Source organism: Falco rusticolus, chromosome 4, assembly GCF_015220075.1.
Source record: "Falco rusticolus isolate bFalRus1 chromosome 4, bFalRus1.pri, whole genome shotgun sequence".
Lineage (NCBI taxonomy): Eukaryota > Metazoa > Chordata > Aves > Falconiformes > Falconidae > Falco > Falco rusticolus.
In genome coordinates, this window is record NC_051190.1 from 46,143,938 (window position 1) to 46,161,812 (window position 17,875).

A 17,875-nucleotide genomic window follows, 5' to 3' on the forward strand; every position below is an offset into this window, starting at 1 on the left:
TAAGCAGAGAATGCAGTCTAGGACTACCTCCATTTTTGATGCCTCCTTGCCCCCACACCAACACAATTCTGCAGCGACGGAGCACAGGTGTATACTACAAACTGTCAGGAAAAGCAAGCAGGTGTGTAATCTAGAAGGGGCAAGTTCAAACTCCAGAGTCTAGGAATTGTGGTGAGTTCTTATATCCACATAGCTCTACAGAAAGCTTTGTCATGTCAAAATCCAGTCAATGGCAGAGAGGAAGGAAAACACTCAGCTGGCATCTGTTCCTAGGATGTGAATAAAATGTACTTGCAACTAGAAGTGCCACACACCATTTCCAGAAACAAGAATAAGAACTCAGGCTGCGGTGATGTCACTTGCAGGCACCCAAGTTTTATATTTAGCTCAGAACAAGAGTGCACTTCGTCTAGCACCCTGCTGTCCACAGAGCAAAGGAGGAGGGGGACACGTGGTGACCTCAGGAAGCCACCTCTCACTGCCTAGACTGTACCCCTCAACCTGTTGGGGTTTTTTCTCCCTGGAGAAGCCCAGCTATGAGGGAAGAAAGTTTGCGGTTGGCAAGGCTCTGCACACTCCATTTTAGTTCTGTATCCCCTAGACCAGCCTGTTTTTTAGCAATACCTGGCTGTTCCAGTAAACACCAAAGCCGTTAACCAGCTTCTACAAAACAGTCAGCTTTCAAAGCTACTAAATACTGCTTCAGGATTCGTGCACTGCAGACAGGAACGCTCCACGCAATAACCAGCCTCTCAGACACCAAGGAGCCCACACAGGATATTTTATCCATCCACAGCCCGGCAGGATTTAAGCAGAGACTGCTTTTTCTTAGCTGCTAGAACTTACAACCCACGACACATATCCAGAGCAATGCATGTGGTGCCCACCAAACCGCTCTATCACTCCCTTCCTCAGCAGAAGGTGGGGGGAGAAAATAAGATAGAAAAAAAAAAACCCTTGTGGGTCAAGATAAAGGCACTTTAATGAAGCAATAGCAAAAGTTGTACATGTGGAAGTGAAGGAAAACAAAAGATGTTCTCTACTTCCCATCGGCAGGCGATGTCTGGCCACTTCCCAGGAAGCAGGGCCGCAGCGCAGAGTGGTTACTCCAAAAGACAAACATGGTAAATACGGAACATCCCCGCTTCCTCCTCCTTCCTCTTAGCTTTTATATCTGAGCAGATGCCACGTGGTGTGGAATACCCTGTTGGTCACTTTGGGTCACCTGTCCTGACTATGTCCCCTCCCAAGATCTTGTCCACCCCAGCCTCCTGGTGATGGGGGGGAGGTTGGAGAGACAGCCCTGGGGGCTCAGCCAGACCCAATACAAGGTGTCAGGGAAGAATTCCCTCCACATTCTTTCTCTTGCTCAGTGCAGGAATTATCAACCCGTCTTGGCATTTACAGCAAGGAAGAGCTGATTTAACGGGTCCTGTGCAGTCAGCAAACATGCACCAACAGGCCTGTGCTCACAGAGGTCAGGTCACCAGCCTTCCTTCACAGAGGAAGCATTGACAAGTAACACCAACACATTAAAAAAAATAGTTTTAATTAAAACGGAGATTAAAATTCTACTCATAGGAAGCAAGAAGGATCACATAGCCTACAAAACAATGAAGCAGTGGAGCAGGGTGTCCCAGGAATGTACAGATATTCCAGGACATCCCATACAGACCGAGGTTAAAGCTGGAGCTGGGAGAACACTGGAGGCAGTGCAAGCAGGTCGGTGAGGCTGAAGGAGGGAAGATGGGTGGAGGGCTAAGGCAGAGGGGACCGTGGGAAAGGTCTCTGATGGACGGGCAAAAAGATCAGAACTGCGGCTGAAGCGGGATGAGAGGGAGACCAAGAACAGTCTTCTGAAAAGAGCTAAGGTTACTTGGCCACCACTGCTGCCCTGCTCAGGCACGACACCACTGCTTGAGTGGGACGAGGGTGATAACAAAGGATGCAGGATGGGAGAGGAGACTGGGCATCCCTCAAGGACTGCTGTAGTTATAGTAACTCTGTAAAATCTGGTTATTGGGGAACAAAACCCAGAGGCAGCACACGTGCTGCAGCCACCATGGGTAGAAAACCTCCTGTACCCGCATGGCACCTCCCCGGATGATGGCGAGTGCAGCTTCAGGAGCAGGAGAAGCAGTCAGGTGCACTTTGCCCCTGGAAGGAAACAGTCAGAGGATCACTCAAAGCCAGCCAACCCTTGGTGTGTTTTTAACTGTGCAGACTGCCTGCCTACAGAGTTCTGCATGCTCCTCTTCCATGCTTGGGTGGACGTGCACAACCCCCATGATGTTCCCAAGGTGACACACTCTTCCCATTAGTTTTCTTGCACACCCAAACAGATGCACACGCTATCTTAAACATAGTTATGGTGCATTTTTGCATGCTTTCAAGAAGAGACATGTTCCTGCAGACACACTCCCTCCCAGACTCCTACGTCATCCTCCAAATACACACCTGGTATTCTCTAATGCTGTATCAGTATCAATCAGGCCCAGGATGCACAGTGTGATAGAGATGTTTCTCTTCTGCATGATGAGTTCGTGACGCAGTGAGCTGAAGAATCCGTCCAGTGCAAACTTGGTGGCAGAATAAGAAGTGGTGAAGGGAGTGGGTATTTTCCCTGGAAAGGGAGAGAATGGAAAACACCAGGAAAGTGGCTGTAAGGAGGATGGTGCCATGGAGAGGAAACCTCAGCGAAGACAGAGGCTTTGCCACGTCGCATCAACCCATGTTCTGTTCAGGTGAGTTTCCCTCTATTTCTAGTCACACACACTTAGAAAATTATGCCGCTTCATGTGAGCACACTCCAGCACAACAGCCACCACGTACGTGGATAAGGGAAGGAAATTTCTTTTAACTTACATAGTAACCAGGTCATATGCTGGGCTAAAAAGCCCAGTGTGCTGCTCTACCCGCAGCTCCCCTCCCCCATCACATGCAAACACATGGATAGGGTCACATGCTGGTGCATCTGGCCATGACATTTTGCTGGCACCAAAGCACCTGATGTCACAAGGCAGGGATAAGCCATACTCTATAAACTTGTATATAGTGATGCAGCTCCCTTGAGCACACACCGAAGACTTTCTCCTGCCTTTCCACCCTGTAGAGTAGGTGTAGCTACTCAGCAGCCTGCTAATTCAGGCTGGCCAAAGCCAGAGGGCCTTGAAGTGGCAGGATGGTCTTAATGCTGTGTCAGAAATGCAGGAGAGATGGGCCTGGCTGTGAGGGACAGGAGCCAAAGCAGCAGATCTGGCCACATGATGAACAAAGTTCCAAGGGAATGCAAAATGCTGCAACACAGAAAGCTCTTCCAGAAAACAAGAAGGCCAGCCAGCACCATCCTGCTTGCTACTGTAAAAGGCACAGCTTGAAAACGTGTTGAAGGGTCGAAGGACACAGAGAAACACGATGTGCTGGGAATCCTTGTTTTCACAAGGCCAGCACTTACACCAGTCTAAGACACTAACCTGTGAGGGAAGAAACTACCACCAGAGAGCCTTCATTTTTCTCCAGGGTGGGAAGAGCTGCTGTTGCAAGTGCTGCGTAACTGAAGAAATTCACCTGGAATGATAAAAGTAGACACGGAAGAAGCAAGAAGGTTTGGAGGGAAGGCCAGCATGAGGCAAAAAAGCCAATACAGTGGTCACATAGAAAGGAGCGTGGCTTGAATTTGCGTTTTCAAGCATCAAGTGAAAAGAATCATCTCTATGAAGATGGGGACAAACATTGCATCCATGAGTCTTTCAGATTCCAGAAAAAGCAATGGAGAAAAGTCAGAGCCAAGGTTATTCCTGGGCTTTAACATACAGATTTCTTGAGAAGAAACAGTTAGCTGTCCCTGATTTCTCTATATGCTATTCTTGACTCTGCAATCCCTATCCAGCAACAAGGACACCAGTAGCGTCTCAATTTGCTCTCCTTTTGAGTTTCTCTTGACTGAGCTCAGACGATGACAAAGCATAATATTCAGCATCTCTTCTGAGCTTGACTGCTCTCTAACTTGTAAGAAATCTCTTACCTGTGATCCCAAGTTCCCTTCTCTCCAGCAAAGAGGCTCCTTCCAACATGAAACAGAATGAATATGACTCACCTGACCTAAGAAGACTGAATCAAGAAAACAGCTCTTCATGGTTCCAAAATCTGGTACCAAAGTGATTCTATAAGAAAACTCTGAATCTGAGAGCAGACTCAAACAGCAAACACCATTTCAAACAGCCTTATTGTGTTCTGCAATGACACGTGCACTTGCTATAGACTCGTAGGAAGTGCTTGCTCCCCACCTGTTGGCCCTCATAAGCTAGACATACCTTGCAGAGCTGCCCCTAGCTATCCATCAATCCCTAACAGTCCTGCTTTAAGGGGAGATAACAAGGACAGAAGGAAGAAGTGAAGTTCTTCCCAGACATTCCTCTGCGCACATACACAACTGAGCAAAACACCTGTCTAGCAACAAAGCTTCCAAACCGTTTGGCTTGGAACACCAGTGAAGTAAAACATTTGTTCTTACCCATTGACATAGACTTGAACGTGCCTCTGAGCTTCCCAAAGCTGTCCCAGGAGAAGCCAGACTCACCCCATCCCAGCTGAGCTCTTCCTGCTGGGAAACCTCACCTGCATGAGCCAGCGGGTGTATTCCACATCTCCAGCCCACATTTGGAAACGGGTCACGCCAATGTGGTTCAATACCAGGTAATCCAGTCCCCCTGCGGGACAGGAGAAAAAGCAGTGAAACAAGGGGCCATCCCCGGCCCAGGAACCAAGGAACCCAGCAGAAATGCCAGCAGGAGGGCTGAACGAACCAGCTGTTCCCTCAGGCAGCTAGAAAGCACTTATCCATGAAGATACACAAAATGTGTCCACCTGGGAGCAGCTTTGCCTTCTTCTCGAGGGTAGAATTGGAAGGAAAGATGTTCTTCTTTGACAGCAGCTCTCTGAAACGATGTTTCAGGGTAATGCAGACTTGGAACATACTTCTGGTGGTAAACTATTTTCAAAGTTATAAGTATAAAAATTTGTAACAGAAAAATTACAATTAGTATGGGAATGTATCAGCAGAAACAGCAGAAGATTTAAAAGAAAAGTTATTAATTGATAGCCCCTGGACTGGCAGGTCATCCAGACCACAGCATATTTACACACAATTTCTTAAGACACCCACATCAGTAAAACCAAGAGCATAATGAAGTAATTGAGACACTCAAAAAAAATGGACAAAAGGGTAGTGAATATAACAGAAAATGCTGCCTAATGACAGTCTGACCCAAATGAGACAAGATAGAGAGGCAAAGCATCATAATCACTCAACTCCTACAGGGCACAAAAGATAATTGTCCTGGTTTCAGCTGGGATGGAGTTCATTACCTTCTTGGGAGCTAGTACGGTGCTATGTCTTGGCTTTGAGGCGAGAACAATGTTTATAACGCACTGATGTTTTTAGTTGCTGCTAAGTAATTGTAGAGGAATGAAGCTGAGTTAATTAGCATTGATAAATATACAACTGTGGGCTGGCTTCAGGGGCGGTGGGTTGGCTGATGTAGATAAGGTGCAGCTGTGGCTGGTTCTGTTAAGAGGTTAGGCAGCCAAGGAAGAGAGGGTAGGAAGAATCAAAGAGAAGAGAGAGTGAGCATGTGTGCCCTGGGTGAGGAGAGACTAGGAGAAGGCAGCAGAGGGACTGGCATGAAGAGTGTGTTGGTATGAGATGGTAAAAGACCTTGTTGTAGCTGGCTAGTTTGGGGAGTGCTGTGACAAGTAATGTTTACACTAAGCCAAGGACTTTTCAGTTTCTCAGGCCTCGCTAGTGAAAAGGCTGGAGGGACACAAGGAATTGGGAAGGGACACAGCCAGGCCAGCTGATCCCAACTAGACGAAGAGGTATTCCATACCATGGGATGTCATGCCTGGTGTATCTACCTGGGGGGTTGGTGGGACAGGCAGATTGTTGCCTGCGGACTAGCTGGGCATCGGTCAGTGGGTGGTGAGCAATCACATTGTGCACCACATGTTTCTTTCTTCCCTTCCCTCTGGATTTTATTCTGTCCCTCTCCCTTTTAATTATAACTGTTACATTGTTATTATTGTTCTTTCATTTTTATTCTATTTCAATTATTACATTGTTCTTATCTCAACCCTCAAGTTTTACAATCCTTTCCAACTCTCCTCCCCATCCCTGTGGGTGAGGGGGGGATTGAGTGAGCGGCTGCATGCTACTTAATTACCAGCTAGGCTTAAACCACAACAATAATCAAAAAGCAGCACATGGTTGCCAATCAAGAACCCGGAAAACACGATGAGGACCCGACAGTGGGCATCCCTTGTCCTTTGTACCACCACAGGTAAGCTTGGCCAGGGTACTGGGTCATAAACATCGTGTTGCTTGCGTGAATGAGTGAATGCAAAAGCATGAGAGTGGGAGTAGTGTGAATCAGTCCTGGTTTAAATTGGACTACCTTCCCCTTCCATACAGTCTCAGACTGAGCTTTGCTCCAGAGGCAGGTCACTGCTTTCAGACCTCCCAGTTTCTGCCTGTCTCAACACAAGGCGCTGTGTTCAGGGTCGGGGGTGTGCAGGGGTCCCCACTCACATACGACAAATGTGTGTATATGTGGTACCCTGTGACAGGTGAGGTACTGCAGCCGTTGTGGTGTGGTTTTAGTGAAGTGCTGTGAGCAAGTGCTCCCTGTATACTTTTCTCCTCTAGCAAAAGACATGCCCTCCCCATGAAAGGCAGCTAAAAAGATGACCACATCCAGACTGGTATTTGCAAACCCCACACCCTTCTGTCCTAAACATCCTCCTCGGTAAGGATCTTGGAGAAGATCTAGGAGCTTGCTGCTGGAATGAGAACTGTCTATACACCTGAAAGCCAAAAAGATGCCCAAGATGCTTACCCAGCTTTTGGACAGCAAACTGAACCACCCTTTCAGGCTCTGAAGGGGAAGACATATCTGCAGGAATATAAAATACTTTCTTTGCTCCAAGCGTCAGGCATTTCTCCACCACCTTTAAAAAAGAACACACACACACGAAAATTAAACAATATGGATTGGGGGGAAAAGAATAGAAATAAGGGCACTGTAAGGCACTTTTTCCCCCACTCTACAGTCAGTGACAGGCAATTCTGGACAGAGACACTTTAATTTTAGATCTACTGCTATTCAGCCCACAGAGAGCTTACTTTGCGTCCAGACTCAGTTTAACCAGACAGTTACATAGAGGTAACTCTCAGCAAGATGCAGATTCAATCTACCTTGGAAAAGGGTCAAGATTGACCTGACAGTCTTCTTCAGGAGAACTCTTCCAGAATAAGTGTGATACTTAAGTAGCTGGTAAGGCTCTAGCAGTATTCATCTTTCATAGCTCCTTTGCTATGTTGAGTATGTGAAGGTGCTCAGCGATGATACGCAGTTTAGCTATTTGCTGAAATAATGCCTTCCAGGCATTAAGAACTATTTTTAAGCTCACTGTCCCCAGCTCTCCTTTCGCACCACTGCACAGTGAGGAACTTCCCTTGCAAGTCACCTGTCCCTGCAGTTTACAAGATACCTTCTCTAAATATTGTCCCATGTTATAAACTACAAATGAAGGAGTCTCATCTATTCAAGCTGGTAAATAATTATTTAACTTACAAAAAGGTTTGAGTCTTTAAACAGAACTGTTTGGATTCTGAAAAGCTGCAAAATATCACACAGAAATTGTAGTTCATACAATCACAGAATATCTCATGTTGGAAGGAACCCATAAGGAACACTGAGTCCCACTCTCTGCTCCTTGCAGGACTACCTAAAACTAAACCATATGACTAAGAGCATCATCCAGATGCTCCTTGAACTCTGACAGGCTTGGTGCTGTGACCGCTGCTCCTTGGGGAGCCTGTTCCAATGTCTGACCACCCTCTCAGTGAAGAATCTTTTCCTAACATCCAATCTGAACTTCCACAGACACAGCTTTGTACCCTTTCCTCGTGTAAACGTTCAGGCAGTAAAAAGTTCAGGCCGTGTATATGCATCTTCCTGTACAGGCCAACCTCCCTTCTGGGTTACACCTCCCAGTATGCAGTGTTACTGCCTTCTGGCAAGAAAAAACTGGCACATTGCAGCAGGCACTGGTCTGTGGCAACACAAAGCAGTCCATCCAGGAGATCAGTTACAGAGAAGAATGGCACAGGACACTGCCAGCAAATCAGGCTCAAAACACATCACTGGCATGTTCCATCTTTCTGCATAAGTGGAAAGAATTTCGAAAATAACTAAGCTGGTTTTGCTTAACAACAGTTCTGAAAGAAAATTTATCATGCTGACAATTAATTTGTTGTTGCAGTTGCTTTTTTGGTAAAAGTCCAAATCTCTTATGTCTTCCCTGATACAAGGAGCTTCTTACCTTCTGCAGCACAGCTTCCCTCCTAGCAGTCAAAACAATTTCAGCACCAAATCTGGCATAATGATATGCCATCTGCTCTCCAATCCCAGCACTGGCTCCAGTCAGCAGAACACGGGCACCAGATAAGCTCTCTTATTTATGGGAAAGAGAAGAAAAGATATATAAGAATGTGAAGGAAGTAGCAGAGGAGCTGCCCTTAACTATTGACAGAGCTCTAAAGCAGAAACGTGTGTGCAGGTACTCAGAAGTCCTGATGCTTCTTCAAAACTAGAAGAGGCAGGACCAACCTGAAGAAGCCATGAGATTAACAATACCTTCCAATTCTTGCTAGACTGAAAATAATCAAAAATCACCTAATCTTCGAACGATGAGCGACTTTTCTGTTCTGACAGGTGCCTACAACAAAAGTTTGTCATCAGCCACCTTGCGTCAAGTTGCCAGCCACACTGATCTGGTTTGGCCTGGGTCACAGTGAAGCTTGGCTAGCTCAACAAGCTCCAGCACGTAGCACGCAGGTCGGCCTAGCTCCACTAACATGCAACAGACAGTTCCCTCCTCCATCCTGACAGCCCCCAGGTCCATACTTCTGTCATGGAGCAGGAGGCTCAGCCTGACCCACTTCACTCAGCAGCTGGTAGGTGAGAAACCGAACAGCCAAGCCTGGCTTCACCATTGCCATCCCTCCTCCCCAGCTCAGCATTCTTCCACGGAGTTGGATAATGGATAAAAATGGGCAGCCAGCATGGCTCAGTTGCCATGGAACAATCCCCAGGCCCAACTGCCCAAGAGGTGTGTTTTATTACTGTGTTTGTTGAGGACATTATGCCTAGGCTATCACTGATAGGGAATAACGATAAAATTATGCAAGCTACCTGTGTCACGTGCCCTTTGCCTGGGTTACCAGACCAATACGTTTCATGGATGAAGTCAGTTTTCACATTATAAAAAAACGTACAACATAAACCAGGCTCTGGGCCTCCTGCCTTCTGCATATCATTTATTCTTTGCCATCAGTCTGGAGACATGTCAGCCCTCTTCTGCCAGGCACTGCACATCTATAGACATGGTTCTGAACCCCAAGGAGTTTGCAATCAAAACAAGAAAAAAGAAAGGCAATGGCAAAGGTCCATGTCATTTTTTTCCCCACATAAGACAGCAGGATCCCTTGTAAGTGCTGTTAGACCATTTTGTCCTCCTCTTTGTTTCAAGCTTCTCTTTGTTGCTGGGAATGAAGCATTGCTTTGGGGGCACCATCTCTGGTAAGACCATAGGCAGGAATGAGACCACCAGTCAGAGCTTGGAAATTCAACCTCTTCTCTTATGCAACTTAAATTCTAGTTTGGAATGAATGCCCTGGTAAACCTACCTGCGTTAAAAGGGTCTTTCCAGAAGAAAGCTAGAAGCCCAGCTACAATCCCTGTAGCACAAAGCACTTTCCCGACTGGCTTCATATCCCTCCAAGTTGTGAAGAATAAAGCGAAGTCTTGAAGCTGAGCACTCCAGCCAAAATACCGTGATCCTTCCTCTGATCCTGGAAGCCAACCTGCAAGAGGCATGTAAAGTCCTCTTCTGTCCTGTGTATGAGAGGTGCTGTGTAGAACTGAGACTCCACCTGAGAAATCTCTCCACTGGGAGCCGGTCACTTTTGTCAAGAATGAAAGATAGCGAGGACACGGACAATCAACACTTTGGTAAGAAGCTGCAAAGAAGTTACTCCTTCCCTGTTGAAGGGAGGGAACACCACAGCCCTGGGACTGGTTTGCACTTGCCCAAGAAATGCTGTGCCAAGCAGGAGAAGTAACCTTGGCAGGATGAAAAACAGAAAGCTGCAGGCCTGAAGACAATGAAACCCGCTCTCATACAAGAGGAAGGGATCCAAAGAGGACAGCAAACAGGTCTGGAGAAAGCTCGAGAAACTGTCTGTCTTCCTGCCTTGCTCAATTACAGTTTTCTTGGCCTTTCATTTGCCCCAGGACAACCAGTCTGGCATTCAGTCTTAAACAAAGTGGACTGGGGGAATACTTTTTAAAATGTCTGTCCCTAATGAGCATTCCATAGGAACTTGTGGAGTCAGCACTCATTCCTCATTCCTCACTCCTAAAATGTTTAACAGTACCTTTTTTTTTTTTTTTTTTGGGGGGGGGGGCGGGGATGGCTTATCAGGATATGGCTAACGCTTAGTGAGATAATGAAATCAACAGTCTTACCCAGGGCACAGAGATGGTCACTGACAGGGGTCTTCGCAGGACTGGGGCCTGGAGAAGATAAGAAGGAAAATGGGAACATGTATCAACTCCAGTAGCTGGAAGGTTCTGAGAGAGTATTGTGGATATTTTTGAAGCTGAGAAGTCCGCGGGGAGATTTGGAAGTCAAGGGGTTTAAGTTAAAAGCCTAATGTGATTTGCCAACACAGCACGTGTTTACTATTTTTATTTCTATTTCTATTCATTGCATCTAATTCTACTCCCCTACTACAAACAAGGGATCCCGGTCACCAGAGTATCGGCAATTCAGGCCATGTAATATTTGCTTAAAGGTAAGTAAGACAGCAAACACATTCTGGTTTGAACCTGTCTGGGGTTTTTATTAGCATCAAGAAAAAAATACGGAGAGGTGTATGCTGGCACGGAGAGCTGCGGTGCTTCCCAAACGCAAGAGGCAGCCTTGCCTCGGCCAAATTTCACATAAGCCCGTCGAGCAAAAGGTTGGGAGCTCTATTAATTAAAAATTAAAGAGAGAGAGACAAAACGGACCAAGCGAATACAGCTGCGCCGAAGCAAAGGAGCTTCCCGCGGCAGGGCGGGAGGCCCCGCTCGGGCCAGGCCGCGGCGCGGGGTAGCCGGCACCTCCCTCGCAGGGGCCCGGGGCGCCGCCTGGTCACGAACAACGGGCCCGAAGCCCCGGGCCCGCTGCCGTACGGACGCCGCGTCGCGACACAGCGCGACAGGCCGGTGCAGGGCAGCGAGGGGCGCGCCTGGAGGGGGTTGCTGTGGCAACCGCGGAGGCGGGGCCGTCCGACCACGTGACCAGTTCCCGAAGGCCCCCGCGGGGCGGGGAGGCGCGCGCTGCCCCCGCCGCAGTCATGGCCGCCAGGCTCGTGCCCGCCGTCAAGTGAGTCCCCGCGCCCGCGCTGCCCGGCCCGGGGAGCCCGCCCGGCGCCCTGCCCGCCCCCCTCCATCCCCCGCGGGGGGCGCCGGCCCCATCGGGCCTCCCGCAGGCCCCGGCCGGCCCGGCCCCGCCGCGTCCTTGGCCTCGCCCGCCCAGGACCGACGGCTGCCCCCGGGGCCTGGCCGGTTTCTCGGGGCCAGGGCGAATCGGTGCAGTGAGGCGGGGGTCTCCGGGCCGGGGGTGCCGGCCGGGGGCTGCGGGCGGGGGGCGGCAGCCGGCAGGGAGGCGCTGCCAGGGCCCGAGGTACCCGCAAGCCGGGGGCTGCGGCCGCGATCGCTCCTCTGGCGGCCCTGGGCGGTTGCTGCTCCCGGGCGAGCCCTTGTCTGGGTGGGTGGGTGGGTTTCCTCAAGGTGTGCAATAGCTTTTTCGTTTTGTTTTCTTTTCCCAAGGGGAAACAGTTCCCCACCCTGTGAATTTGAAAAAGTCGGTCTCCCCAGATCTCTTACCTATAATGAAAACGTAAATGAAGGTCAAATATTATCTTCCTGTCTTCTGTTTTTGCAGGTTGCTACTACAGTTGTAAAACTAGTGTTTGCACACCGTGCAGTCTACTGAGAAACTTTAAAAGCCCAGGCAGTGCAGGAACAGGCATGGCCAGGTGTTAACCAGACTCTAAGGAGCTTAACAAGATATTGGTGTCTGTCAGATTAATCAGATTACTTATTAACAAGATGGCAAGAACTGCATAATAAGCATGGATGTCTGACCCATTGCAATATCCTTAGTTCCTTTTATCCCAGGTATATGCCAGTGATTCTCAGATTTAGTAAGTGGCGCATACGCTGAGGTATTTGACACCCTCTCATTTTTTCTTGAAAACTACTGCTGATAAAATGTGGATGGGTGTTGTTTCAAGGGGCTGACAGGGAATATTTGGCCTAGGAAGAAAAGGAAGGTAGCTAGATACTTTTCTGCTGTTTTTTGTCTGGGGTAAGACATGACAGTGGCGTATTTGTGACCCTCACGTTGCTTTATTGATACCCTCCCTTTGATGGGCACAACCTACCGAGAGAGACGCACTGAGAGTCATAACCTGGACTGAACTGTTGTTGCTTTTGATTCTTTCAGGTTTGTCATCAAAGGAGGCCTGGCTGGAGCTGCAGTTTATGTGGCGTATGATCAGGGGCTTCTGGGCAGTAGCACACAAGGTGCTGAAGCCCTCAAAAAGGCTCAAGCAGCGCTGCCTCCAGCTATCCAAGAGTGGACAAGTTACATAGGCTGGGAGGTAAGGACTGTGCATATGAACACAGTCGGCAAAACAAATGCATTCTCTGAATGAGAAGAAACCATTGGGGTGATATTCTGGTTCCAGTGATGCTGACAGGAGTTCTGCTGTTGAAGCTGGATTTCGTATTGAGAATAGTTTGGAGAGCGCTGAAATGGAAGGAGGGTAAAATTTTAAATTTAGGGGAGAGATACTGATCACAGATGTTACTTCAAAGGAGAAGGGGTAACTAGCCCATGCAGGGTCAAGGAGGGGATTGCAGGCATGCTCTGGGAGACATTTCACTACGTAGTGAAATGAATTCCTAAGCTACTTCTGAAGGTTCCGACGTTTTTGAAAAAATTAATGAAAAGATTCTCCTGCCAATTTCTCAAGCTGCTAACAGTTCATCAAGTTGAATTTAAATTGCCTGAAGAGGCTCTTCTCTTCAAGCGATTTGTAGTTTTTAAAATCCTCAGACCAGGAGAAGCCTTTGCTGAAAGTCTGAAAAACATTTTTCATGTTAGAGACTATTCTAAACTAACAGATTAACTGTAAGGAGATAGCTATGGAGGTAATTTTTAGGAGCATCCAAATGATAAGTGCTACCTTCTGCCCTGACTTTATACTGGGGGAAAGAGCAAAGTCCAGACTTTAAGCTTCACTTCTGATCCCTTTTGAGATTTATGGAGAGTAGGCATCTTAAGTAGCTTTAAGATCTGAGGTCAAAAGGCTTCTCCAAGGTGATATGAATCCTGTTATAAGTGAAACCCCTCAAAGCGCTGATTTTTGGTCTCTTTCTCTTTCTAGCTCCCACCCACTCCAAAATTTGACTTTTCCCCCTCTGATTCCTGGAATAAAGGTAAAATAACTTCTCACCAAATAGTGAAAGGAGCAAAGGGCCAAGAGTGATGTAGCTTGTACCAATCTGGTTTCGGTACTGTCCTCCTAAATTGCATGGTGGACAAGGAGGCAGTAGATGTTACAGTCTGGTGGAAGGAGCATTGGGAGTGGGACTATGGAAGCGTATTCTGCTCCAGGTTTTACCACTAGCACACTGAGTGACTTTGGACTTAATTTCTTGTTGTTCCAAGTCTGAAATAAGGAGGATGTGTGCCCATCAACCTGTCTGCCTTTTCTAACCAGAGGAGCTGGTGTTTCTTTTACCTAGAAAGCTTGCTGCCCTGCTGTGCCCCAAGACAGGCATGCCTATGCCACCTTAGAATCTAAGATTGAATGTTTCAGTGAAGTGTTTGGGGAGGCCTGTGGCCCCCACAATAAATAGATAGAGTTTATGCACCGGTGAGTTCATCAGCACTGGTAGTGACCAGGGGAACTAGAACATAAAACTAAATGAGGACTTATTCTTAAGGAAGGTTTACCTTTCTTAAGATTGGTTCAAGATTGAAGAGTTTTATAAACTCTTCAGATGCTACTATGTCTGAATTCAGCTTCTGAATTTTCAGAAGGAATGAGCATTCCCATTATTATTAGAATTTTAGAGATCTTGTTTGAAGGCCAAAACATACTATAAATACCTAGTGGGTTAATTTATGGGTTTTATGGTGTAGCAAAACGTCTTCGTGTAATTGTGGGGAAACATGGTCCACAAATACTGTGATAGGTCCAACATCACCCATGGAGTCTGTGACAAGGCCAGAAGTAAAATGCAACTTAAGTCAATTCTTTGTTTCAGTTTTGCAATTGTTTATCCCTTAAATTGATCCTGAAGTTGGAATTTCTGTCACAAACGCTACCGAGACAGTAAAGCTGTACTTGAACCAAGGATCATTCATGCCTCAGTGTGTTTGAAAGCTGCTGAGATGGAGCTAGATTTTTCTCTCTGTGTTTAGAGAGATCTGCAATGCTAGAATAACATTAGGAAATTTGGCTTGAATAATGCTCTTCTTGGGATAATTCTTCTCTGCTTTCCTTGCAGGAGTGCAGACAGTCATGTCTGCCTTGTCTGTAGCTCCCACCAGGGCCTCTGAATACACTGTGGAAGGCTGGAAGTATGTGAAGGATCTTATCAAATGAACACGTTCTTCAGGGTTCATCATTCTCTCCATCCTGCGTTGTCTTTGGGATGGTGCATAGGCCATCCCTCTCGAGGGCAGCTCAGCCATGCAAGGGCTGCAATAAAAGACTTTGGAACTTCCAGTTGTATTTGGGTTGGTTTTAGCACACAGGCTGGAATAATTGCTATCTGTCTTACCGGTGATCAGAGGCTTCAGCAGAGATCGTGGATGAGTTGTAATGAAGTGATGGCCACACGCTGAGGTATAGCCCCTGTTCTAAAGCTGCCAAGCTTGCTAACGAAACAGATTATTCTGAAGTTGAATTAGTCTTGAAGGTGAATGGCATCTAAAAACAAGCCAACGGTAGTTAAAAAAAAATATATATAAAAAACATATCTAAGGTAACAGTAAAAGATGTCATTCCAAAGATAAAGGACTTGTCTTCAAGCTGGCTGAGGAAGGAGTGCGTCTGTTGGACAGGGAGCACGTTACGCCGTGAAAGCTGCTCCAGGTGGTCTGTGGCTTGTCACACAAGTGGGAGTAGCTGACACTAGTCACAATACTTGTTGTTGGTGACATGGTGCAATAGAAGGGGAGTTTATAAGTGCCTTATACAAAAGTCTAGCAAGTCATAGGAAGCTTGCAACATCCTCTTCCAGGCTATTTGGCCTGTGGGCATTGTTATACCTAGTACCTGAGCTTGAGCAGCAAAATCACGTGGTTGTTTAACTGTAAATTTTCCAGCTGACCCAAATACGCCCTCGGATGCATAGTCAGTGACCTGTAGTGCGGTCAAATTTACACCTGGTTCTGAATTCTCAGCTCCACAGCATAGGTTATTTGGAGGCAAGGGTTTAGATTTCAGATTTTACCAGCAGTTGGCTAAAATTAAGTGGATTCAGTTTGTCTCTTGGCTTGAAAAAGTGTTCTGTCTGCTGGCTGCTTTAAATGCCTGTAAAATGGGGCTGGAATTACCTTTAAGATCCTGGCACCTCTGAGTAAAGCTTTTGGGCAATTGAGCAAGAGAGAAAATGGGAACAGGAAGGGTCTCCAGTCACAGCGGAGGTCCCCATGGAAGGGAGAATGAGGCTGAGGGCTTTCCTACTTTATTTAAAACTAGTGCCCACGTGAAGAATTGAGCAGAGGTGACTGAGGAACAGAGCCCATCGACTGCAACTGTGTCTTTGTGTATTGTCAGGTCTTTGCAAAGGGACAGTGCTGGTCTGCAGCTGAGCTGTGAACGCATACATGAACGTGAGCTAAACTCAAAACTAGCCATTGAGTAACTAGATGGATGTTTTTCTCCTTTCCTTATTATTTTTTTTATGCCTAGAGACTCCAAGCTTTGTTTTCCTACCGGACTTACTTCTAGTTTTTGCGTGAATAAAACCAGAAATTAGTTTGTTTTTTATTTTTTAACCAGAAACCTTGTTTGCTGATAAGAAGCAATACAAAATGGGAGATGGGAAGGGAGCTTCCTGGAAAGCGAGAGAACTCTTGCTTTCCATCTCTTCTTCCATAGGAGACTGATAGCTCCTCTGAAGGGGAGGAGGAACAAAGATTACAGTGCTCTTCTTGGTTCCCTGCCAAAATGTAAGTAGCTGTGGAAGAAGCTGAAAGTAACAACTAGCTGTTAAATCACCACAAGAAACAGGGTGAATTTCACTCTGGCAAGAACTGTCGTGAACATGGAACTGTGTATCGGGGACATACAGAGAAGAACCCGTTAGCCGCAAGAAAATCATTTGCTGGTGGTAGATATCTGTGGAACAGGCAGTCAATGCTGCTTTTTTTTTTTTTTTTTTTTGTTGAAATGTGAAATGTACAGTTAAATTAAGGCCTGGGCAGAAAGTGGGTTCCTAGCAACTCATTCCTGCTGTCAGTTTTGTGAGGATTTTTTTTTTTTCACGTAAGCAAAATGAATGTCCGTATCGTGATGGGTTAGGTACGAACATTTTGTTCTCACGGTGGCAATGCTAGTAGGCAATCCCAGGAGGCAATCCCAGGGATGAAGGTTGCTGTAAAAGCTAAACAGATGTTTTATCGCAGTGGTGTTTCTAGGGATGGAGGACAAGAATGTAGCATGGTAGATTTAGAAGTCACAGTAGCTCATTAGCAGGACATCGACAGTAATTCATTCCAAAATCCTTTTGATGCATGCATTCGGTCTTGCCACCCATTCCCCCTCAAGGCATTAACGAAGTAGCTGGGAAGTGATTTCCACGGCTCCTGCGACGTTTTCTGCATTGCGAGCTGTTCGCTTTCCCTAGAACAGGCCATAAAACTGCATCTGCACTAACAGCATGTCACTTTTTAACCCCTCCAGCTACGTCCAGGACACAAAAAGGCAGGAATCGGAAGCGGCTCATACGTTACCTGCAGTTGTCTCTCGCCTTTGCTAGGAAGGGTTCTTGCAAAAGGAAGATGGTACCGGTTGCTGCAAAGTAAAGACTCTCAAGTGCAACCCACCAACAGTTCTGGAGGACAAAAAACCTAAAAAGGCCAAAACTAAAGGTCAGTTCTCTGCAGGCTGGACTCCAGAGGGAGTTCAGGGGTCACCTAGCTTGGACCTTACAGGTCTTGAAGGTCCCTTTCAAATGCTGCGTACTTTGTCATAGACATTTGAAGCTGCCCTCCTGTAGATACCCGCTGCTGATGGAACATCTCTGGGTGATTAGATACCTAATAAGATTTTTCCTGAATCAAAGTTGAAGCAAGGGGAACTAGACCAGGAGGTGGTTTGCCAGACTCCTACAGTTCAGCAGCAGCAGCACTGTAGCCAAGCTGTGAATCTGCACCCCCACCATGCTTCAGTTTCTCCTTCCTACTGGCACTTCGGAAGCTGGTCTGAGGTGGAGAAGCAAAACCCTTCACTGATGCTCCCCTTCAAACTGGGAGCGTCTTCCAGCTCGATATGATCTAAACTGGAGTCGCTCATTCTTGCTTTGGGTCTGTCTTCATCCACATGCTGGCAGATGTGAAACATTTCACGTTTGGCCACCAGACTGTGCCGAGGGAAGCTGGTGTCTGCAGGAAGTGTGTGGCATTGTAGTAACGTGCTAGTAGAGGAACAGGTGGATGGGCTGGCACACGTGCTTGCCTG

General features: G+C 47.0%; 2 protein-coding genes across 3 annotated transcripts; one reads left to right on the plus strand and one right to left on the minus strand.

Annotated features, from left to right (window-relative positions):
- Positions 1-1,532: 1,532 nt before the first annotated feature.
- On the minus strand, positions 1,533-12,612 carry HSD11B1L (hydroxysteroid 11-beta dehydrogenase 1 like). 2 transcript variants are annotated; one of them, XM_037384575.1, is made up of 9 exons: positions 11,997-12,612; positions 10,590-10,637; positions 9,749-9,925; positions 8,383-8,513; positions 6,894-7,005; positions 4,618-4,709; positions 3,474-3,567; positions 2,458-2,623; positions 1,533-2,157 (listed from the first exon to the last, which is right to left on the minus strand). In XM_037384575.1, the coding sequence occupies exons 3-9, from the start codon at positions 9,831-9,833 to the stop codon at positions 1,977-1,979; spliced, it is 861 nt and encodes a 286-aa protein (XP_037240472.1). In that variant the 5' UTR covers positions 9,834-9,925; positions 10,590-10,637; positions 11,997-12,612; the 3' UTR covers positions 1,533-1,976. The 2 variants fall into 2 exon arrangements, with proteins under 2 accessions (XP_037240472.1, XP_037240471.1); XM_037384574.1 differs by lacking the exon at positions 11,997-12,612 and adding an exon at positions 11,136-11,310.
- Positions 11,388-14,914, plus strand: MICOS13 (mitochondrial contact site and cristae organizing system subunit 13). Its single transcript, XM_037384628.1, has 4 exons — positions 11,388-11,493; positions 12,619-12,775; positions 13,565-13,616; positions 14,694-14,914. Exons 1-4 carry the CDS (start codon positions 11,465-11,467, stop codon positions 14,789-14,791), a joined length of 336 nt encoding a protein of 111 aa, XP_037240525.1. The 5' UTR covers positions 11,388-11,464; the 3' UTR covers positions 14,792-14,914.
- The last annotated feature ends 2,961 nt before the right edge of the window (positions 14,915-17,875 follow it).